Below are 24,577 nucleotides of genomic sequence, written 5' to 3' on the forward strand. Positions count from 1 at the left end.
TTTCATGTATACCCCTATTGATGAAAAAGGAGAAGAGAGTAGGCTAGGGTATGTAAAGTATATTTTTATCATTTATTTTCAATTTATTTAGGGAAATTTGACAATTACCACCTTCTGTTATGTCCATTTTAGCAATTACCACCTTGTATTTTTTTTTTGAAAATTATCACCTTCTATTTTCAAAAACATCAAAAGTTACCACCTTCTTGCCCCTCAACTACCACGTGACGTCATTTTGGGCTCATTCTTTCCCTTTCCTCCCTATTTCCCTCCCATTAATCATTCCTAACTCGATTCTCATCCCCCCTTTCACTTCTTTTCCCCCAAACAATCAAAAACACTTCAATTCACTCCTCCAAATCAAAATTGACGAACACTTATTGGTGGTCTGGGGGAAAAAAAGTGAAAGGGGAGATGAGAATCCAAATAGGAATGAGAAATGTGAGGGAAATAGGGAGGAAAGGGAAAAAATGGGCCCAAAATGATGTCACGTGATAGTTGAGGGGCAAGAAGGTGGTAACTTTTGATGTTTTTGAAAATAGAAGGTGGTAATTTTCAAAAAAAAAAAAAATAGAAGGTGGTAATTGCTAAAATGTTCATAACAGAAGGTGGTAATTGTCAAAATTTCCATTTATTTAAGCCATATACTACTCTAAATGGATTACCTCATATAATTTCCTAAAACATACATTAAAATTATATCAAAGATGTGATTCAATTAAATAAATTCAACTTATTGATTATTTTCTTAAAAATTCTGTATATTATAAACTCTTAATACTCTATATCGATCTTTTTCCCATATATTAAATTTAAAAAACAAAACAAGATTTAAGTGTTATTCCCTTTGATTTTTGATAGTCTCATATAAAATATCTTTGTGAGACAAAAAATATTTAAAGTAGGCACTGCAAAATGGATTAGACAGCGTGCCTAACTTTATCGTTTTTTATAAATCATTAACTTTTACATCCCACCATATAATCAATTAATCACTAAAAACGACTATACAAGGAATGCCCCTTAGTCATATAATATAGGAGGATTAATCTCCAATAAAATCTCAAAATATTCCCTATTTCTCCTAAACAAAGAACGACAATACTAGTACAATTTTAGAATTACAAATCCTATAGTTTCACCTCTTATCATCCTAAACGTACGCCGCGTTAGTTAAAGAGAAAGAATCACACCTCTCTTCTTTATATAACCCCATAATTAGCCATGTAATTATCATTCGTACATTTATTAAAATTGTGAGCAAATCTCTCTTTAATCCTACCATTTTTCAAATTAGTGGACTTTCATTCAATGTGTTTTTGCTATAAATACCTTCAAAATTTTACTTCACTTTTTTATTATTTTGGTTTTTCTTCTCTCGAAAAACAAACCATGCTCTATAAATCTATAATCTCACTTCATATTACTAGTCTCTCTGTTTTTCCTTCCAATGTGAGATAAATCGACAACCCTTTTAAACAAGAAACACAAACACCCCATTTCAATTCTTTTTTTTCCCTTTAAAATCTTCATTTGTTTCTTTTAAAAAAAATATCTTTTTCTTTTTCTTCCACTTATAAATTAAGGAGTTAAACCTGATTTTTTTGGGAGCATTAGTCCCCAATTTACACGTTTTTTTCATTTTCATAATTAATTTTCTTTAAAATAAAATCTACTCCCTTTTATTTTCAATAAATTGTGTATTTCATCATCTGGGTATTACTAATTAATCAGAAATTAGTCAATTTGATATCTGGGTATTGCCAAAAATCTTAAATTTTAACTGGGTATTGCTCCAAACTCTCAAAGATTCAATCTTTTTTAATAATAAAATAAATAAATACATATAATAATGGGGAAGGGATTAGAAGGATGGTCAGTGATGCATTTATTAATGGTGTCAGTAGCTTTGAATGTATGGTTAGTGCTAAAGTTAGCGTATTATGATGGAAATACCAATTTTGCTACTGAAAGGATCTTTAATGGATTTTGTGCACATGAAAAGCTTCATAAACAAGCTCCTTTTACTTCTTCTTCATCTTCTTCATTAGCGGTTGCTGCAGGAGAGAAGAAAACTATTACTGTTGATGATGGAAGAGTTATTAACCTTGATCAGTAAGTTCTCCATTCCATTTTTTCTTTTTCTATGCATTATTACGAGTATTAGTCGTACTTGGGCAATGATGTAGACGGGATTTGATTGCTAGTCTTTCGTATCGTATTGTCCTGTCCCTAGGTTGTATGATTTTTGATTGCACTATTTGGGAAATCTTCTAATTTTGGAGTTTTTCTAATTAACTTCTTTTTATGGGATTTGCATGGTGGGATTACTGTTAATTGATTGACTATGTTCAAGGGGAGGGGCACATTGTTGGAGGAAAAGGGGTATACACATCATTAGAAGATTGTGTTATTATTAAATAAAGGGTATATTTGACATTTTCAACCTAATTAAGTTGAAATAGAGTACTACTATTTGATGTAAGATTTGATTAATTTATGTATCTAAGACTCTAAGTGTATCAACTTAGGATTAATTTTTAACTTGGGGTGTTAATGAACATTAATGCATGGAGGAAGTTGCTTCCTAATTTGTTAATAGTTTGCTTATTTTTAATTTTTTCACTTAGAAAAGCAGGAAAAAAAACTTTTTCTTGGTTGTCCCCCCAAGTCCATCCATGGATTCCAACCATATTAAGCTAAGTAACACGAGTTCCTAAGCTTGTTTCTACTTTTACATAGTTATTTGGGGTTTCTAGATGAATGTTCTTAGTTTTAAGGTGCTAGTTGATGAGTGCATGGTTTTTTTTATTCATTGATTGGTCTCTTTTCTATTTCTTTGGAATCCTTGGATTGGTTTTAGTCTTGACTTATGATGCTTCCATTAGTGATTAGAATTAAGGTTGAAAGTTGGAATCTCATCAATTTGGATGTGGACAACCTTTTAATCCGGCCCCGTTCTCTTCAACTAATTTTTAGGTGAACTCATGATGTTTATTGCTCAAAACTGATTTTTGCTGATTGACACTGATTTATAATGAACAAACCTATTTGTATTACTTAAATTTTTTTAAAATGCATTAAAATAGTTTTTTGCTGATTGACGCGTGTTTTTGTCATACTTTTTTAATCAAAACTTATCAATTAAGTTGCGTTTAATTAAATATTCCATGAAAAAGGACTAGAAGTAATCAAATGTCCTCGCTTCGGATTTGGGCTTTACTTATCTGATACCACATCATTCAAATCCAATATGGATTGAAAAGAGATGGAGTTTCTAGAAGATATTCACCCTCAAATCTTCCTCTAAATGTGTATTAAAATGAAATACACATGCACATCTATATAAGTATAAGTTAACTTCATTCAAAATTGAACAAACTCCTATCATGGTTCTCGTACTTAATGGTTTAGGATTGGATATGAAAGTATATCTATTTGATATGCTCTTATGATTCATTTGGTGTAAGTTAGTAATTTGTGGAAATAGTAATGAATTTTGTGAGTACTTTGGTAGCTTGTTATGGAATGTTCCATATGGATGTCCAAAGTAATGCTTCTCCACTTGAAAATATGTGTAATTTACATTAGTTTACATTATATCCACCATATCTCGATGTTGATTGTATTTAGGTACGTAGAAATCCCATAAAAAAATTCTTACACATCCGACATACGTAGACATGTAGTACCATACTACTATACATGTAAAGTTATGCACTAGTTTCAATTTCATATTTTTGGTTAAATTCCTTAAATGTATTATTTAGCGGCCCTAGGTCTCAATCCAAACAACATTGGAAATCTGAATTTGAGGTTGTCAAAAACTCGTGAACATGAGGTTGTCGAAAACATGATTTTTTTTTGAAGTTTTCTAAGTCTTGTTAATTATGTAACAGTTAGGCAACTAATAGGGAGCAAACAAAGCCATCACTAATACTTACTCATTAAGGCTACATTTAGGACTTTCCATTCCCTCACCACACTTACTTGTCTAACTAGTTAAGCAAAAAAAAAAAAAACTTTATTTAGGCTTTGCAAATCTCACCTCATTGACTTACCTCTTGTTTCAATCATTAAAATTCTTAATTTATTTTCCTTAAAAGTTATAGTGATAGGTGCCTTTCAATGAAACACCTTTTGGCATAGGTTATTAACAAGAAAAGAAAGGAAATTGCATTGGGAAATCCTTTGTAGGAGAAGTATTTCCAAATTCCAAGCATAAGCATGATGTTGGAATTACGATTTCCAAGTGCCTTTTGTGCTGCCATAGACAAAGACAAGTCCTTTCTTTGAGGTTTAGATTCCCCATGGTGCATGTTAGAATTTGGCAGCCTTCTTTGTGCTTAGAGCTTGCCTCCTTCCTCTGAAAAATCTTTGATCTTTGCTCTTTTTCTCTCTCTACTTTCTCTCTCTAAAACATGCTCCCATTTTTGTGCATTGGGGTTGGGCCATGGGGGTGGTGGCCTATTTGACCCGCACAAGCTACAATGATTGTGTCAGTGACTCAGTCATGTGTATCTCAGCATTGGACCTCAAACTCTTCAAAGTTCCATTAGATGATTAATGATTTTAATGTTACATACACTTAATATTACAATAATTGTATAATAACCTCTTAAAAATATGGTAAGGTCAATAAAGGCAAACTTTTGTTATTTCTACCTGTATTCTTTCTACTACAATAATATTAGCTAGTTATATAGAGTATTGAGTTGGTATATGCATGAACTTGCCTTTTCTGGGACTTTACACCCGATAACACTTTCTTTTGTTGTCTTTTGGCCTCTTGGGAAAATCTAAAGATTAAAGCGCGCCGCCTTAAGCTCGTGAACCACCACTTAAAAAGAAACCCCATCTTTGCTCATGTGTGAGCTTAAGCCCCTTTGTGTATATGGGGCATAACATTTTGGGTCCTGTCTAAGGTATCCAATCATAGAGGACGATATCTCTGTCATTTCATTGTTGATTTGCTTTGAATATGGTCGTGGTAGTTGTGATGTTTCTGCTTGATTCATGTATGCATTACAAAGTGCTAGCATTTGGAAAAAGTCATCTTTGTAGTACGAAACGTCGTTCTAATTGGAATTCCAGTCACTTTCTAATACTATTTGTATGGCTCCCCCTTGTGCACTTAGTGATTTAAAACAAACATGTGGCCATACTTTTTTATTTTGCACATATTCAATCATTGAATTGATGGAGTACTTTGGGTCCACCTGTTGTTGGGCTTCCATACCCCTCCATGCATGGAATATGATCACTAAATGGTATCTATAAAGTAAACTGGTAAGAAGTATGTGTGTGCTTTTTTCTTGTGGGAGCTTTAGCACTCAAGGTTTTGAATTATTTTCTTTTATTGGTGGGATCGACCAACACTAGGAAGTAGGAACTCATTAATTAGCTCAACAGATATGAACTACTAAATGTATAACTTGACCTTGATTCTCTCATTGCTGATATTAAACTTCAAAAACATTTATACTCCCTCCGTCCCAGTTGTAAGTCAGCTTAGCTTTTAGTTTATGAAGATTCAAAAGGGAGAAAACATAAAGAGAGGATGTGAGTCGGTGAGTCCTAACTTTTGAGAAAAGGTAAACCGGATAAACTTACCTAAAGTTGATGTTAAGCTTGTTAGAGTTGATGCATATTTTTGGAGAATTTGTGAACTTACAACTAAAATAAATGTACTTCTGTACATCTCTATAGCAAATATTTCCTCCCTTCATTTTCATTCTCTCTTTTGCTCCTCACTTTTATAAATAGCAAATCAGCCATGACAATAGTTTCTAGCTCAGAGTCACCTACAAGGGAGACAAAAACGATAACAAAATTTAATTCACTACTACACAGTACTGATGTTCATAGGATCCCTGATAAAATCTTATCCGGTTTTTGTGTCAAAAAAAAAATGTTCATAGGATTCTTTAGGAAATTGATTTTAATGAAGTACAAATAATTGATAACATTATCACTTTATTGCGACTAAATGAAGCTGTGCAAGTTGTTACTTATTTGTCAACTATTTTCATTTGGATTAGGTATGTGGTAAATGTATAAGCAAGACACTCATCAATCTTTGTGTTTTTATGAAAGTTACAAACATAATAGTTTATGAACATAATTTCAGAGTTGCATCTAGAGCACTGTATGCAAAATTGTAATGAACCAGTCACCACAACGAAATTTAATACTGATTTTTTCTGTTAAACTTTGTCAATACAATTAAATTTGAGCGCCATGTTCTATGAAGCTACAAGTTAAAAGTAATTCTATGCTAGTATTTATAAAAACTTGACATATAAAAGTCTAATATCAGTAATATGATCTAGTATTCTAACATGGAGAGAGGGATAATTGTGGAGAGTGATTTCCTTCAAGTTATTGACTCTCTAAAGTTTAGCACTTTTGTTTCTGAAATCTAATTTTTTTTTTCCTTAATGTTTTAGGTAAGATTGTTAGTTTTAAAGTCCTTGTTTAGTTTATGTTTATGTTTATGGAGTCATGTTCTAGGGGAAGGTACTAGGATCACTCATCTTTTGGATCACTAATCCCCCTTTGATTTTACTTTATACTCGAGTTTGGGTGGAATGATGGATGGGTGTCTAGAAGCGGTGATGGCATTGTAACAGATGATTGTTGTGTGTCTAGATTAATAAAGCCACACCCTCCGAGTTCCGAATTAAAAAAAGGCATATCTTTTTAATGGCTGACAATTTGGCCTCTAGTATTGTGAGCAATATTCAAATCAAAGTTAGGTAATTAATCAAAGAACATGGTGTCATTAAATGCGGCGTGTAGATATTATGGCTTGTTACTCAATTAGGTTCACGAGTCATTAGGAAAAAATATAATTTTTCACTCATCAAAGAACATGGATTATTTTAACCTTTTTTTTGTCTGGTTGCATAACAGTGGTGATCCGACAATGTATGAAAGGTATTGGCAACAAGCGGGAGACAGAACATCAGTTTTGATCTCGGGATGGCATTCTATGAGTTATTTTTCTGATGTCAAGAACCTTTGTTGGTTTCTAGAACCACAGTTCGCAAAGGAGGTTATACGATTGCATGATATTGTAGGAAATGCTGTCACAAAGGACCGGCACATTGTGGTTGGCACTGGCTCAACACAGCTGTTCCAGGCTGCATTGTATGCTCTCTCATCACCTGGAGGGACAAAGCCAATAAGTGTGGTTTCTTCTACACCATACTACTCTGTGAGTTAACCACTACATGTTCTTTTTTTTTTTTTTCTCTTAGAATCATGAGTTGTGATTTGGCTGCTGTTATTCTTATTATCTTATAATGACCATAAACTCTGCTTAATTCAGCTCCATCTTTACACTCCGGATAAACATATTTATCATAAGACAAAATTCAGAACTTGCAAACATGAATTGAATTGATTTACACCCCTTCAATTTCAAATTATTTGTTGAACTGGTAGCATGCTTGCCAAGTTGCCAGTACATGGCCTATGAGTAGGAATTAAGGTAGCGCTCTCTTCACCTTATTTATGAGTTGGGGTGTTAGCTGCCTTCTTTGAAAAAGAATAAAAAAAATTCAATGTAGCCACCATTGTTAAGGTGACAAGGTTTAAGTTATAATATAGCTTTTTCTCTAGGCCTTTAAAATGAGAATGCTAATAATATCTGAGGTGAGCCTCCCTAGATATAAATAAGATTTTGCGAAATCTGGTACATATATTTAGCAGCAGAGTTTAGGAAATAAATAGATACAAGTTGTGTAAGACTTCAAATTTTATCTAACCTTAACATCAATTAAGATGCCATGCAAATATTTGTTTAACCAATCTTTTACCTCATGCATTGCACGAGTTTAAAGCTAGTTTTAAATACATTTGACACTAAGATTTAGTGACCAACAATCTTTTAGTGATGTTTCTGCTTCTTGATTAAAAAAGTCAAAAAGAGGTGGAGGAAATGGAAGTCAACTTTTGTTTTAATGAAACATTATCATGATGTTAAGAATCTTAGTAAAGTAAATTTTCTTGTCTACTATACTAATAATGAAATTATGCATAAGACAAAATTGATGTCTCTTTCTTTTCCGTTCTTTTCATTGTTCATTATGTGTATTTCTTAGGATTGACATTTACATTATATAATCATGAGCCCTATATTCTGGAGTTCCTTTCTAGCTTCTTGTTTCCTTTGTATGTGGTCATGAATGTCTCAACTTGAACAACATGAGAATTTTGGACTTAACAAAGTTGCATTACTTGTATCTAAACTTCTAGGCCTAGTGGATGATAGAAAAGTTTGATTTTGACAAACTAAATGCTATTGTGTTTCTACCCCAATTATTCTTCGGTTATGATCTCCTACCCGTGTAAGACGTGCATCTGATACCTCAGTGGACATGGATACTTAGTTCTTGACCCTTCAAATGCAGGATAGATCCCATATAAATGGACCTATATTTGACACTTAAGAATAATGTTTGAAGTTTAATGACCACAGAAAAGCAATAAAGCTGAGTATTACCAAAGATAGATCTGCTTAGTGGAGTCTTGACAAGAATAGATAGCAAGTTCATGTTACCGTGAATAAGGAAAATTTTGTAAATCAGATGCTGATAATCCCTTTAACTTTCAGTTTTACCGCCAAGTGGTCGAGTATCTGAAGTCTGGGCTCTACACATGGGCTGGTGATGCAGCCATTTTCGATAAAGATGAGCCTTACATTGAGCTGATCACTTCTCCTAACAATCCAGATGGTATTATTAGACAACCTATTGTCAATAGAAGTGGAGGGATGTTGATTCATGACTTTGCATATTACTGGCCACAGTACACTCCTATCACTTCACCAGCTGATCATGAAATTATGTTGTTCACTGTCTCTAAAACCACTGGACACGCTGGAATGCGTATTGGGTAAGCAGCTGTCTTAAACTCCTGAGATTCCACCTAAACATTGATTTTGCATACTTAATTTAAGTGACAAATGTTCTTGCACTGAGTTAGATTTTAAAATAGTGTATAATTGTTAATCATTGGAAAATGAAACTGTTGCATAAGGCATAAATCTAATTTTGTACAAATAAAAGCATGCATATGCATATCCCAAAATTTTTGGTGTCAATTATTCAATCTCTCGTCTAATACCGGGAGTGATACCTCCACCTTCAAGAAGCTAAAGTCTGTCTTTGTGTAAGACCTTCAGGCTCTATATTATTATGTTTTGAAGTATAACACTGACAAAGAAATTTGTTCTCCCTTTAATTTATACTCCAATTTTCTCATACTCCTTACTCCTTACTTGATATGGGACAATTACTCTGATTACTGAGATGTATCACTTCTTGACTTCTTGTCTACAAGCTATAGTAAAACATACATATAAGATCCCTATCTTTGAGTTTTCCTTGCCAAAAAAAGATGTTATCAATTTCTCATGAAACTGCAAATGGTATGCTGCAGCTGGGCTATTGTCAAGGATAAAGAAGTGGCTAAAAGAATGACCAAGTTCATAGAGTTAAACAGCATAGGAGTTTCCAAGGATTCACAGCTTCGAGCAGCAAAAATTTTGCAGGCTGTCTCGGATAGCTGTGAGCCTGCTGGTGATAGGCGGAACTTTTTTGAGACCAGCTATCATCATGTAGCACATAGATGGCAGCAGTTGAGAAAGGCAGTGGATGATAGCAGGCTTTTCAGTACTCCTGAGTTACCTGCTGCTTTCTGCAATTACACTGGTCGATTGTTTAGTACCCAGCCTGGTAAATCCATCCTCTTTGTTAAAATTTCTGACCGTTGCTGCTAAAAACTCATGGCACTTTCTGATCATCATTTTAATGGTTTTTCAGCCTTTGCATGGTTGAAGTGCAAAGATGAGATTGAAAACTGTGAAGACTTCCTCCGAAGCCACAAAATTTTGACAAGAAGTGGAAAACATTTCGGCATGAGCCTCAAATATGTGAGAATAAGCATGTTGGACCGAGACTCAAATTTTGATCTATTTATTAAGAGGTTGTCAGAAATGCGCTTATGAATCTGAGGAATGATTTCCAGGGAGAGGAAGAGAAGAATCTCCAGACTTGTATATTAGCAAAAATTGACCTTCAAGAACACTTTCTAACATGTATCTCTGTTTTAGGGCTCTTAAGCCTTGAAACTCATATAGCTTCTAGTAAAGTTATAATATTCCTAGCGAGATTTATTTAGGTACATGGGATAAGAGTAAATGTAGGTTGTAGGAGTGTACTGGATTGGGTTGTGAGTTTATACCCTTTGAACTGCAGGAAACAGAAATCTGCAGGATGAATATACACAAATAATTTGCATGCCATAGATAAGGCGGCATATATTGCATGACACAAGCACATCTCTCGCGCAGTAGAGGCTGTTTGAATATGAAGTTGCTCTCACTCTTGCTTCGAGTTTCAAAAATCTTTTATATGTTTAGCAGGCCAACACAGTATAAAAATGAGCATATTGTACAATAAAATTGCACATCAGTCACAATTAACTAGTTAAGTGCTAAGATTGATATTAGTCTTTGCTTGGATTTGAGCAATAATGTAACCTCAAAATAAATGTTTGGAGCCATAAGGACATTGATATGGGGGATGATCTGATGCTACTGTTTCGCCTTTTCAGTGTTTCTAATTGCAGCATAGTTGTCTGCCGTCTGCTAAGACTGTAGTATATTGGGTTCGTAGTTGGGTGTTTTTAATTGCAGTTAATAAGGTTTCATGTTCTCTGTCTTTCCTGACTGGGTTTATATTGTTCAATGATTTCGGTTGATGCTCAATCTAGTTTCGTTGCCAAAAAAAGAAAGCTCAACCATCTCAGGTGAAAGTATAAGATATTAGACATTCCTGTTTCTCTTTACTTATACTTCAGAATTTTAGGAGCATGCATCAAAAAACAGGTCTGCAAAAAAGTTTTACAGTTAGAGCATGTATCAATAATCAATTTTCTTTCACAAATACACATTTCTAAAAACATACAGCATGTATATAAGCTCAAGAATAAGCTAGAGTTCTGATGTTTGGAAGTACGATTATTAACCTTTCGGAAACAAATCCAAGTTACTGTGGTTCATTTGTGTATAGTAACAAAATAAGTTCATTCATGACAGCAAATTTGTGCGTCAATTAAGGCAAAATTGTTTCCTATAGATAATATTTCACCAATCAAAACTTGTTTACGGCCTAATGTCTTTTTTCAAAGCTGGCTAATTCACCAATTTGACTGCTGGTGCCGGCAACATCTGCTATAACTGTTGATGCACCAAGTTAATATGCAATCTTGCAACGATTGGCCATCCTTCATACAACAAACATAGAAACTGTGAGGGTTGCAGACAGAAGACCAAGCATAGCGAAATTGTTAAATAATATATTGAGGAAGAAAGACAATACTTACTTCTGCTGTTAATGGATAGCCTAGCTTCTATTCACATGGTGGCAGTAGCTTTTAGAACAATCGTACCTCATATTCGCCTGCTGCTGTTATGTATCTTACCCATGGTAAACTCTGGTATCCACTTTTTTCAATAACCTTTAGATACCTCACCTGGAAAAACCAACAATCACACATTCGTATAAATAAACTCTTACTAAGCTGATGACACCAAAATGTAGCGAGTCTGGTAATAAATAGATAAGTGAAGATAGAACAAAGAACCTGGATTCCTGAGATGGTAAAATAAGGTATCTCAAACTTGACACGTACGGGTGCTTTTCTCTCAGGAAGCCCATCATCAGAACTTATACTAGGAAGTGTGAATTCTGCCCTCAAGAGATACTCCTATGAAAGTTGAACATAATACATAAGTCTTAATGGCACTCCCACATATGCTGGCGCGATCAATAGAGAAAAAGTCTTACCTTATTTCCAGGAAAAGATCTGATTTTCCATTGAATTGCATCATTCTCAGGTTTATATGTTGCAGTTCCCATTGATGTCCGAATTTTTGGATTTGTAGCATCAGGTGGAATAGGCAAATCGATCTCAACATTATTTGCGTAGCTGATGACAGGTTACACAACAAGAAGTCCAATAGTTAGATATAGTAACTTTAACATGGTTCTGTCTAGCAGTACATAAGAAATAGAATTGTCCTGAATTCATTCTAACCTGTAAATAAAATGTTTCATTGTTACAATGATAATGTACTAGCTCAAAAGAAATAAGTACCACATGCCAAGAAATTTAGAAATTATTATTTCACTCTGGTGAATTTAATTTTTAAGAGAAGCTTAAAATTTGTGCTGAACAGCTGATAGACTATATGTCCTGATGCTTCCCACGCATGTTTAGATCAGTATAAGGAAATGGCAAAATACATTTCCAGAGGTGTACCTTCGGTCCTTGAACTGACTTTTCGCTTTGATCATGATCTCAACACGACTTTTTGAATACCTTTCCACTTGAGCTTCAATCCAAATAAGTGGTTTCACCTAATAGACGACAAATGCTTTTATCTTAGAATTTATACTTATTGTCAGACAGAACAGAAACCACAAACAGGAACTTTAAAGTTCCAAAAAGTCCAAGACTGCATCTCATGCAAGAGAACTTAAGAGTGAGCACTTATGGAATTGAGTCATAAACACCTATATAGCAGAAAGCAAGAAAAAAACCTGAGTGCTTAGTCGGTATGTCATCAAGTCGAAGGACCCATCAGGAGGTATGAAGGATATTGTTCTGTCATTCTCAAATCGTGCCAAACGCACACACCTAAAGAGGAATGTAGCTGTCAGAAGCTCATAATAACGTGACTCAGAAAATCGATGGATGCATGGTCACAAGATGAGGTACATTTGACAAGGGTGAAATGATTTGTGATAAAATTCATAAGAAAAAAATCAAACATAAACCCCTGTAAAAATGGGATACGCCATGAGCACATACTGATGAAATTTGATGTCCTCCATATCAATTGCCTTTCCCTTTGTCGTTTGACCTTGAGCCTCCAATAGAAGTCTATCATTCAGGCCAAGTTTACATTCAGGCATACCACTGCATCAAATGTTCAAGAATCAATATACTAGTCTATAGGAAATTAAGAATAGTTAAGCAACCCAAATCTTTGAAACTAAACCACATCACATTAAGCAACATTTCAACATCCTAAGCGCCAAAAGAGTATTTTTACCAAGTATATATATATATATGCTCTATAATATATTATGAGAAAAGAGAGGCCAAATAAAAAACAGCAGACACAAGGGCAATGGATAATTGCATAAACAGGTCAGCTCCCTCATGGAAAGGAACAAGAGTACGATACAGAGGTTACACGTATGCTTTGGTAACATTGACTTGACAATGAGAAGAGAGGATGTAATTTCACCTCAAGTATGCTCTCATCTTCAATGCTCCAATAACTTCTGAACGGATTAGCTGCCCATTGCTGTTAACTAGTATGTTTACACTTTCTACCACATCCAAGAAGACCTGAATTATGAAAAACAAAGGCCAAGAGTAAAGCATCATACTTCACAGTCATTATCATAGCCTCTATATGTAAGAAGCAGAACAAGAAAAGATACCTCATTTCTCTTGTATTTAATCCCTTCACTGCGCCAAGAAACAGCATTTGTCACAGCCATGGGTGGCCGCTGCACAACTTCCATCTTATAAGCATTTGTTTTGATGAACTCACTGAGGATTAAGGCTTCAGTGTATTGAGGATAACCAAAGTCCATCATTTCATCGAGAAGCTCATACTGAAGTGAAAAGTAAAGGATAAATTTCATAAATGCTACTATGCTAGCTAATTCTATCAAAGTTTTTCTCAATCGATTAATGTTAGTAATATCCTGTTTTTTAAAGTTTGCTGTCAGTACCTACCACAACAACAAAGTTGTCCCTCAGCGATTCCTCTTCAAATTCTTCGAAATAATGATTGAATACCTGCATACAGAACAGGCAGCCTAAACAGTTATCCTCAAGCCATGAGTATCACAAAATTTCCATACATATGTACGTTTGTATCCAGAATCATATATTGTCTATTATCATATATAACAGCATCAATGAAGAACTGAAATTGGGATACACCAACTTCAGTATTATCCAGAGGTACAGTAAGAATCATCTGCAACTTCACTAGTAAACTGCAGTCCCACTACTATAATGGTTTAAACCAAAATGAATATATGTTAGCAAAGTGCTACATACAAACTACACATTTTGCTTTGAAGGCTTCAAAATACGAATAGGGTATCAAGGACTCATTAATTAGTTAAAATTTACCTGAACAACGCGATGGAGGAAAAGAAGAAGACTAGCAGAATTGCAATTCTGGCGAGAAGCAGCCATTAAATAAAGATTTTTGTGCTGCACAAACATGTATGTTACCCCTTTCTCATGTACCACTGGACCTTGGGAGATCACATCATCCTATATTCATTGATCAAAAAAATTCTTTAGTTTTTTTCCTTGTTCATTCTTCTACATAAATTATTTATCATTCATGATAACAATTATGAATGGTGTTACACTTATAATTGACTTTACCATGAAAAAATCAAAACATTTTGATGTACTTTAAGCAAATGTAACAAGTGTTTTTAATTGTAATCAGTTTATGTCACAAAATCACAAAAACCAAAAACTATTCTCACAAATTAATGCACTACAATACCCACAAGGAACAAATATGTTGACAAATTATTAGGTGCATTCGAGAGCACATGGTCTTGTAATCTAGTGGCGTAATCTATCATCTAAGAAAGAACGAAACAAATAGTAATCTACCCCCATGTCCCCTTTAGAAAATGTTGCTATGACACGAACACCTAGTAATAAACTCACACACACTGTCACACGTACCAACGCCATCTTACACAATAATGTAAAACAATTAAGGCATATATTGATCATTTGGCGGTTCTAGACCACGCAATAATTTGAAACGATCAATATGTTACAAAAATCATAATCTAAACACACAAGAACAGAAAACCTGTTTTTGGACAAGGGTGGTGAAGAAGCGTTCAGCCTCAACGGAAGAAACATCACCACGAAAATCGTGCCATATTAGAACTCGTCCCTTCACATCTAACAAGAACAATGCTGATGCTGCGCCTGCCATTTTCGCTTAATTTTTTTTTTCTCCTACAATATAATGTATGAAATGGATGAATGATAGATCGATTGAATATGATCACAAAATTCGAACCACTAATTTTAATAAAGAAATTTACAAAAGTCAAGATAGATGGAGAGGGTGTGTGGGTTTGATTATGCTGTGCTCTCCCACTTTCGTAGTTTCTTCTAACGGAAACGTGCATTATTTATGTGGCACGTTATTGAAAATTTTACTCAAGTCATCATTAAACAAATGAATTTGACATCATCACTGACCACGTGTTGCTTTTTTAATAAATATTTTTCCGCCTAAATACAATGATGATATCATTTTTTTTATTTTTAATTGTTATATTTTTTCGAAAAGCTATCATATTTAACATTTTTGAAATTTAAATATTGGAAGCTTTTACATTACAACTAAAACAACCTATCAATTCAATACAAACTAGGAAAACAAATCATTTATAAAAATAATATTATTTTTTATACTATGCAAGTAGGCATATGGGGTCCCGAGCACTATTTACGACTCCCAATGCCCTTAAGGCATAATGATTAAGGATGAATTAGATGGTTCCGGGGGCACTATTTACGACTCCCAAGGCCCTTTGGGGACCCATGGAAGTACTTGGATGCATAATCTTGCCGGGTGAAAAAATGATATACGGAAGCCAAATATAAAGGCTATAATACACGAAATCGGAGCATCTTGACCCGGGTGTCGGGACCCGGTGTCAGAATTTCACAGAACATTAAGGGATGCATCCCGGGGTCATTTAATATTGTTTCGACCCATAAATGACCATTATTCGGTTACGTAGAGGCCCCATGAAATCTTATAGCCAATATAAGAGGCGTGTACGAAAACGGATAAATTGACCGTTTTAAGGCAAATTGGATGGTTCCACCCACCCAATTGGATTTCCAGAGGGTATTAAGGACCATGGTAAACATCTCGGCAATTTTTATTTCCGGGTGAAAAAAAGGTCAAAAATTTCCAAAATTGAAGGCTATTATCCACGCTTTTTGAGGAATTTTTGAGGTTACAGGGCTCGGTGGTGAAAAGTGTTGAGACCCTAGGGGATATATCTTATGGTCATATAATGCCATTTGGAACCATATATCACCATCATATGTTGTCATAAATGCCCGTGGTAGGCTTGAATTCACGAAATCGGTGCAAGTTACGAACTGGTAAATTGATCATTTTTAAGGCAGATTGGATGGTTCCACCCAGCCAATTGGACTCCTGGAGGGTATTAAGGACCATGGTAAACATTTCAGCAATTTTTATTTCCGGGCAAAAATAGGTAAGAAAACTCCAAAATTAAAGGCTATTATCCACGCTTTTTGAGGAATTTTTGAGGTTACGGGGCCCGGTAGTGAAAAGTGTTGAGAACATAGGGGATATATCTTAGGGTCATATAATGCCGTTTGGAACCATATATGACTATTATATGTTGTCACAAATGCCCGGGGTAGGCTTGAGTTCACGAAATTGGTGCAAGTTACGAACTGATAAATTGGCAGTTTAAGGCAAATTGGATGGTTGCACCCACCCAATTAGACTCCGGGTTGTATTAGGGACCATGGTAAGCATCTCGGCAATTTTTATTTACGAACAAAAAAGGGTCAAAAATTCCAAAATTGAAGGCTATTATCCACGCTTTTTGAGGAATTTTAATTTGGAGGTTACGGGCCCGGTGGCGAAAACTCTTGAGACTCTTGGGGATACATCTCAGGGTCATATAATGCCGTTTGGAACCATATATGACCATTATATGTTGTCATAACTGTCCGTGGTAGACTTGAGTTCACGAAATCGGTGCAAGTTGCGAACGGGTAAATCGACCGTTTAAAGGAATATTGGATGGTTGCACCCACCCAAATAGACTCCTGGGGTGTATTAGGGTCCATGGTAAGCATCTCGGCAATTTTTATTTCCGGGTCAAAATAAGTGGAAAATTGTCCAAAATTGAAGGCTATAATACACTGTTTCGGATCAATTTTTGACTTTTTTTCAAAATTTGAACTAAATGTGTTGAATGAGTCCTGAGTCTTATAAGGAGGTTTAAAACCATAAGACACTGATAAAGATATGCATTAAGTACCATGAATGAGTTATGACTCTATTTTGAAATTCATGAAATATAGTGATGTCACATAAGTGTAATAATTTGATGTGACTTGACTATAATGATGTTATATATTTATAATGATGTCATATATGTATATTAAAGTGATGTGACTTGACTATAATGATGTGACTTGGGAGTCGTAAATAGATACCGGAATTCGGATACAATTATTGAATATAAACTAAGGAATCAAATCATTTATAAAAATAATATTATATTTTATACATATTCCATATTAACACATAGTAATAATTATATTTAAACTAAAAAAGATTTCACAAATCTTCTAAATAAATTTTGTAAAATTTTAAAATAATGTGACTTGTTTTCCAATAAGAAAAATATTGCTCAGGATTTTTTTACCTACTTTTGTTTACCTGTGTATTAGAAGCTACAATTAAAAATTGCAAATACCAAATTAATAATTTTTTATTCTTCGACTAATTTATAATTATAATATTTCTCAATCAACAATATACAACTATATATAGCTATAGGTCACCGTACATGGCACTAAATCTAACCTAGTATTATCACTATATTAATTTTTGATATTTTTAAATCAGTATACTAAGCTAATTTTGGATTTTTGGTCAAACTTATTAAAAATGATTTTCTTTTATGAAAATTCATTAATATAAGACATATCTAACAAGATCCAAATGTTAAATTGGCTCGATAATATTCTTTTCATTTATTTATTTACTGTATTTTTTTATTGAAGATGGTTTGATAATCGTTATACACAAATTTCTATATTTCCTCCGTTCTTTTATTATTGCACCACTTGCCTTTTAAGGAAGTTTCACAAATATTACACCATTTTCTCTTTAGGAAAATTAGGTTAAAAACCGTACGATGCACGGTTTATATAAAAGTTATCTTTAATTTGTACTTTCTCCGTTTTCTTTTTGATGCAACACACCCTTTAGCGCGGTAATTAAGAAAGTTGGGGTTTACATGATATAATAAACTTTAAAATAGGATGAGTGGTTGTTAGAAGTGTAATTTAGTGGGCCATGTGCTTTAAATAAGGGATATAGTACAGTTTTTCCATAATGTAACTTTCCTTTATATAGAGTGTTGCAAGTATTATGACATTTCCTTTTTAGGGAAGTGTTGCAAGTAAAAGAAAACGGAGGAAGTATATCTTAAAAATAAATCACTATTGTACATGAATATAAATAAGAATTATGTACATTTTGTAATTTTAAATTTTTTTATTTTCATCAAAATTATGATATAGTAATCAACGTTGTCTTATTCAGAGTTCTATGTAGGAGGTCATATATTAGTGTGCTATTTAAAATTGTTTATTTCCAACAATATACTGATAGGTTTTAGTTGTCATGTAGAAGCTTTTAATATTTAAATTTCAAAAATGTAAAATATGATAGCAAAAAAAAGAAAAAAAAAAAGAAAATGACATCATCATTGCATTTAGGAGGGAAAATTTTTATTGAGAGAGAGACACGTGTGCAATGATGGCGTCAGCAACTTCTATTTTAGTAATAGTTAATAGATTATTTGTGTTCACAATATAAATACCCAACTTACCCTTGCTTTTCACACTTACTTTTTAGTTTATCATTAGGTCACATGGGCAATTTTGTATTTTTACCTTTCTCTCTGTTACTTTCTTCCACTACCAAAATATTTGTACCCAACCCCTATGGTGCAATAATAAAAAAAACGGAGGAAGTATATAGTTGGATACACACTGTAGCCACACCATTAGGGATTCCTTCATTAGCGTTACAGGAGTTATTTGGTTAATGTTACAGGGATTACTTCATCAGTGTCTTAAAAGTTATCCGATCGGCACTATATGGGTTACTCGATCAGTGTTGTTGGGATTATTTTTATCACATCATAATCGTCCACATAGTGGAGCTAGCTACACATAAAATTTAATAAATTTGAATACAATAAGTTTAGGGATGATAAATTTTAATAAGATTAGTTTGGGTTTAATAATTTCCTGGCTTTGAGTCAAACAAGATAAATAAGTAAAAATTGTGTGAAAAAACACATTATTTAGACCATGAAATTAATCTAAGAGCACAATCACAAAACACCATTTCTCTAGAGAAAACAATTGCCCTCATTACATAAGAAGTCACATAAAACTTGTATCAAAATTCTAAATTGCATAATTATGGCATTATTAGATGCAAAACATCAATCAAAAAAGAAAGTTAAAAATGCCCCATAAAAGGCAACACACACAAATAACACATGGACCATTTTACCCTCATTGACTCTAAAGTATGCTTGGGCCTACAAGGCCCAATAGGCCCATATTACAACCTTCTTTCATTCCCCGCGGACTCTATCTTTGATACCCTGGCCCATTTCTTTCACTCTATGGCCCATATCACCAGCCTTGTCATGAGCCCACCTCGAAACATGATCCATATCCATACCCGCCGCATGACCCATGTCGTACCCTCTAAAATAATTAATAATCCACGAAAAAGCCGAAAGGGCCGTAATCCCAAACCCACCAGCAACCAAAAAGCCCAAAACAACAAGCCCAATAGTCAAAACAGCCGGTACAATAACCGGGCTAAAGAGAATAAACAACGGTGTCGTAAGCGCGAGCCCGATAAGAGAACCAACAAAAGCCAGCCCAGAAAGGCCCAAAAGAAAACCACCTAATGGTAAAATTGTAGCAAATGCAATAACATTTGATGATGAAGGGGCTTTTTCATGTAAGAAATGTTTGAAGCTTTGAACTGCTTCTTGACCTCTTTGTTGAAGATCTTGACCTTGACCTTGACTTTGACTACCTCTTAGATAAATATCTTGGCGATAAGATTGATCTGCCATTTTTTCTTTTTTTTTTTTTTGAGAATAATGTTTAGTTTTTTTTTTGGATGAATGAGAGAGAAAATAATGAGGGAGAAGTTAGGGTTATATTAGGAAGAGGTGGTGTGACGTGTGGAATATGGTGGACACGTGGTGAGATGAGAGAGTGTGAGGGTTTGCATGCATGAAAAAGGATAGTGAGTGTCTATCTTGTTGGGTAACGGTGCTTTTCTGTTGTGAATTGTGAATTTTTTGTATTAAAGTTTTAATATAGTGTTACACATATCATATGGGATTTGGCAGAGAATTCTTGAAGGTTTTTTAGTCTCAAAGTTGGATGTTATGTACGTGTTGATTGAATTGAGTTTTTGAGATTCGGATTGATGAATAATGATGGCAAACACTAACGTAGTCTTTTCAAACAACACATGCGACATTGCGACTATATATATAATTGCTTCATATATAAAATAATATATGAATAAAGTATTTTTTATTGTATTCATTTGAAAACTATCTATATTGAATATTTTGTATTCTTTGGAAAAGTTGGAAATTTCACTAATGAATGTCATATACTCATATACTACGGAAAAAAAAAAAAGCCCTATTATGTATGTTTAAGCTAGAGATATGATAGTGAAGTTGGATTGATCAGAGACATTGAAAATGATACAGTTTCACAATTTCGACATTTAAACTTGTGAGTTTTTGTTATGTTGATTTTGTTGAACTCCCTACTTGACTAGTTGTGTTTGTAACAAGGCTAAAATTTTATTGTGAGAGTTCTTTAATATGACCTTACAGCCCAGAAATGCTTTAAATTATGGGCCTGTTTATGACAAAGTAGCCCAACTTTGTGTAAGCTCAAACAATGTAAATTTTGTATAGGACTTGTTCTGAAAATACTTGAAACATGGGTCCAGTACAAAATCATAAATAAACGAGTTAGTGTTTGTTCATGGTCTTGCTTGTTACACTAGATCCTAAGTACTTGTTCATGGTCTTGCTTGTTAAATTTTGAAATCTATATAATTGAATCACTGATTTTGGAGGACCTATTATATTAACGTATTATCCTTGTATTTACATTGCATATCCGTAAATCCGTAATCTTATTATGTTCCACACTTCCACGTCATTAAGAATTTACCACGATTTTATAAAGAATTCATCATATATTTTTTTCTTACTCTAATTAAATGGAATCATGTTCAAAAAATCGTCATAATAATTATATACTACATAATTAGGTTATATGATGATTTTTCTATACATCCCAAAATAGTTCGAGTACTTGTATAACATGAATACATTCTATAAAACTGTTACACTCGTAGATTTATTTTTAAGCAATGAATGGAGAATCTAAGGAATAAGGTGAGGAATTGATTGAAAATAAAGGCACAAATACTTTGGAATCAAATTTAAATGAAATGGAACATGGGGCAGCAGAAATTAAGGTCTTAGGAATTTAGCAAAATTCGAATATGGTGTCTGAAAGGGAGCAACAACATATTATCAGTGGATGAAACATATTGTTGTGTTGATAATATTCCAGCTAGAGTTGACTCAAAGGTCTTCTACTTTAATTTTTTTTATTAAACTTATTTTGAAGGATTTTTTTAATTAATTTTATTTGGGTGAATAAGCTCGACTTTCTGCGGGGTTTTCTAGTTAAAGAGAGTCAAAGGGTATAAAGTTGCAATAGAAGCATAAAATAAAAACAATTTGTTTCTATGAAATGTAAAGAGAAAATCGTAATATTCTCCATATCTATGAATATCTCTAAGGCGGCGACAACTCTTTTATAACTTACCTGCTAGACGTGGGTAGTTGGTCGGTTGTTTTTCAATACTATTTCCTACATTTTTAAACATTACACAGGTGTAAATCAGTAAATGAATTACAAGAACTTATATACGAGGGTATGAAATTTGAACTTGTAACCTATCGTATGCGAATTCTCAATTTCAATTTTAAACGTTAGGTTGGCTGAAGTATTAGATCATGCATATGGTATAACTCTCACGATCTTACCTATTGACTTATATGAATCTTTTTCAGGAGCATAATAATTTTACTTTAAAATAAAATAAAATAGAATCATAGTAATATAATTTTACACGAGTACAAATCATCCACAATTTTTGAGGAAATTTTGAGGTTTTGGGGCCCGGTGGCAAAAAGTGTTAAGACCCTAGGGACATATCTCGGAGTTATATAATGCCGTTTGAAACCATATATGATCATTATTATATGTTGTCATAAACGTACGTGGTAGGCTTGAGTTTACGAAATCAATGCAAGTTGTGAACGGGTAAAATGACCGTTTAAGGGCATATTGGATGGTTCCACCGACCCAATTGGATTCCCGGAGGGTATTAGGGACCATGGTAAACATCTCAGCAATTTTTATTTCAGGGTGAAAAAAGGTCAAAAAATTACAAAATTGAAGGCTACAATCCAAGCTTTTTGAGGAAATTTTGGGGTTTTGGGCCCTGTACCGAAAAGCCTTGAGACCCTAAGGGATACATCTCGGAGTCATATAATGCCGTTAGAAACCATATATATTAATTATATGTTGTCATAAATGTCCGTAATAGGCTTGAGATTACGAAGTTGATGCAAGTTGCAAACGGGTAAAATGACTGTTCCAGGCATATTGGATGGTTCCACCGACCCAATTGGACTCCCGAAGGATATTAGGGACCATGGTAAATAGGGGTGTTCAAATCCGGGTACCCGGGTTTTCGGGTACCCGAAAACCCGGGTACCCGGAGTTATGGGTAGTTGTGAATCTGTCCCATGTCCCGACCCGAATATCTCCCGGGTACCCGAATTATTCGGGTCGGGACATAGGGTACCCGGATTTCTTTTTTTTTTTAAAAAAAAAAACTTGTATTAATTTTAGGTATTTATACTTGCTGTAATTTAAAGTTTTTGTTAGGTAAACACAAATTATAACCATTTATTTCCCAATTCACAAGCATATCATCATCAAAAAAACAAAAACACAATGTTGAATATAAAATTAAATTTACAATTTCTGGGAAAAATGTAGAAAAAAAAAATCATGGAATTAACAACTTAAAGATTGAATCTTTGATGCAAAAAATAAACAAATAAAAGTGGATGACAAAATTTAATACAATTGGAAAATAAACAGGAGAAAAAGAATTATAAATAGAAGCCGCCGACGACGCATACAACGATGAAGCCGGAGTAATCGACGGGAAGTTCAAGCGACGCAACCACGAGGAAGGAGAGCACGGCAAGGGCGGAGGTCTTGATGAACCCTTGGAGTTCGAGCGCGAGTGCTTTGATGATGTGGTTGGCGGGGTCGAGGAGGATGGCGGCGGCGGAGTATTTGGCCTGGATTTTGTGATCAGCGGCTTTGGTGGGAGTGGTATTGGCATGAGGAGAGAGAAAGGAGGTAGGGAATGAGAGAGATGTAAGAAGAGAGAGAGAGAGAGAGAGAGGAGTCTGGGAGAGGCGTGAGAGTTTGAGAGGAAAAACCCTAACTAGGGTTAAACTATAAATGGGCTGGGCTTAATTTGAGAGAGAGTGTTTTTTTTTTTAAAAGATAGCGGGTATTCGGGTACCCGCTAATTAAATAATGCGACCCATGTCCCGACCCGGATAACAAACAATTTTCCTGGGTCGGGTACCCGTCCCGAAAAAACAATTTTTTCCCCCAAATTTCCCATCGGGTATTTCCCGGGTCATCGGGAAATCGGGTCGGGACAATCGGGTCGGGTTTTTTTGAACACCCCTAATGGTAAACATCTCGGCAATTTTATTTTCGGGCGAAAAAAGGTCAAAAAATTACAAAATCGACCACGCTTTTTGAGGAAATTTTGAGGTTTCAGGTCCGGTGGCGAAAAGTGTTGAGACCCTAGGGGATATATCTCGGTGTCATATAATGCCGTTTGAAACCATATATGATCATTATATGCTGACATAAACGTCCGTGGTAGGCTTGAGTTTACGAAATCACTATAAGTTGTGAACAAATAAAATGGCCGTTTAAGGGCATATTAGATGGTTCCACCGACCCAATTGGACTCCCGGAGGATATTAGGGACCATGGTAAACATCTCGGTAATTTTTATTTTCGGGCGAAAAAAAGTCAAAAAATTACAAAATCGACAACGCTTTTTGAGGAAATTTTGAGGTTTCGGGTCCGGTGGCGAAAAGTGTTGAGACTCTAGGGGATATATCTCGGTGTCATATAATGCCGTTTGAAACCATATATGATCATTATATGTTGACATAAACGTCCGTGGTAGGCTTGAGTTTACGAAATCACTACAAGTTGTGAACAAGTAAAATGGCCGTTTAAGGGCATATTGGATGGTTCCACCGACCCAATTGGACTCCCGAAGGATATTAGGGACCATGGTAAACATCTCGGCAATTTTTATTTTCGGGCGAAAAAAGGTCAAAAAATTACAAAATTGAAGGCTATAGTCCACGCTTTTTGAGGAAATTTTGAAGTTTCGGGTCCGGTGGCGAAAAGTGTTGAGACCCTAGGGGATATATCTCGGTGTCAT

General features: G+C 34.5%; 3 protein-coding genes across 3 annotated transcripts; 1 reads left to right on the forward strand and 2 right to left on the reverse strand.

The window, feature by feature from the left end:
* The first annotated feature begins 1,068 nt into the window (after positions 1 to 1,068).
* Positions 1,069 to 10,479, forward strand: LOC145598696 (tryptophan aminotransferase-related protein 2-like). The gene is made up of 5 exons (XM_081655076.1): positions 1,069 to 2,115; positions 6,916 to 7,219; positions 8,621 to 8,901; positions 9,448 to 9,743; positions 9,831 to 10,479. Exons 1-5 carry the CDS (start codon positions 1,853 to 1,855, stop codon positions 10,013 to 10,015), a joined length of 1,329 nt encoding a protein of 442 aa, XP_081511202.1. The 5' UTR covers positions 1,069 to 1,852; the 3' UTR covers positions 10,016 to 10,479.
* A 966-nt stretch (positions 10,480 to 11,445) lies between these two features.
* Positions 11,446 to 15,073, reverse strand: LOC145598876 (AP-1 complex subunit mu-2-like). The gene is made up of 11 exons (XM_081655276.1): positions 14,945 to 15,073; positions 14,233 to 14,379; positions 13,828 to 13,890; positions 13,527 to 13,703; positions 13,328 to 13,431; positions 12,886 to 12,993; positions 12,615 to 12,711; positions 12,334 to 12,431; positions 11,859 to 12,000; positions 11,656 to 11,778; positions 11,446 to 11,544 (listed from the first exon to the last, which is right to left on the reverse strand). The coding sequence occupies exons 1-11, from the start codon at positions 15,071 to 15,073 to the stop codon at positions 11,446 to 11,448; spliced, it is 1,287 nt and encodes a 428-aa protein (XP_081511402.1).
* Positions 15,074 to 19,493: 4,420 nt separating this feature from the next.
* LOC145599409 (oleosin H2-like) lies at positions 19,494 to 20,042 on the reverse strand. Its single transcript, XM_081655798.1, has one exon. The coding sequence runs from the start codon at positions 20,040 to 20,042 to the stop codon at positions 19,527 to 19,529; it is 516 nt and encodes a 171-aa protein (XP_081511924.1). The 3' UTR covers positions 19,494 to 19,526.
* Positions 20,043 to 24,577: the final 4,535 nt, after the last annotated feature.

This window comes from Chenopodium album, chromosome 20 (assembly GCF_948465745.1).
Source record: "Chenopodium album chromosome 20, dcCheAlbu1.1, whole genome shotgun sequence".
NCBI classification, from domain to species: domain Eukaryota; kingdom Viridiplantae; phylum Streptophyta; class Magnoliopsida; order Caryophyllales; family Amaranthaceae; genus Chenopodium; species Chenopodium album.

Excerpts from the sequence above, each read along its gene's own strand:
- LOC145598696 (XM_081655076.1), top strand. The coding sequence starts at position 1,853 with ATGGGGAAGGGATTAGAAGGATGGTCAGTGATGCATTTATTAATGGTG. Across the intron at positions 2,116-6,915 it reads AGAGTTATTAACCTTGATCA|TGGTGATCCGACAATGTATG; the intron begins GTAAGTTCTCCA and ends GTTGCATAACAG. Across the intron at positions 7,220-8,620 it reads CTTCTACACCATACTACTCT|TTTTACCGCCAAGTGGTCGA; the intron begins GTGAGTTAACCA and ends TTTAACTTTCAG.
- LOC145598876 (XM_081655276.1), bottom strand. The coding sequence starts at position 15,073 with ATGGCAGGCGCAGCATCAGCATTGTTCTTGTTAGATGTGAAGGGACGA. Across the intron at positions 14,380-14,944 it reads CCACCCTTGTCCAAAAACAG|GATGATGTGATCTCCCAAGG; the intron begins GTTTTCTGTTCT and ends CAATGAATATAG. Across the intron at positions 11,545-11,655 it reads TTACCATCTCAGGAATCCAG|GTGAGGTATCTAAAGGTTAT; the intron begins GTTCTTTGTTCT and ends TGGTTTTTCCAG.
- LOC145599409 (XM_081655798.1), bottom strand. The coding sequence starts at position 20,042 with ATGGCAGATCAATCTTATCGCCAAGATATTTATCTAAGAGGTAGTCAA.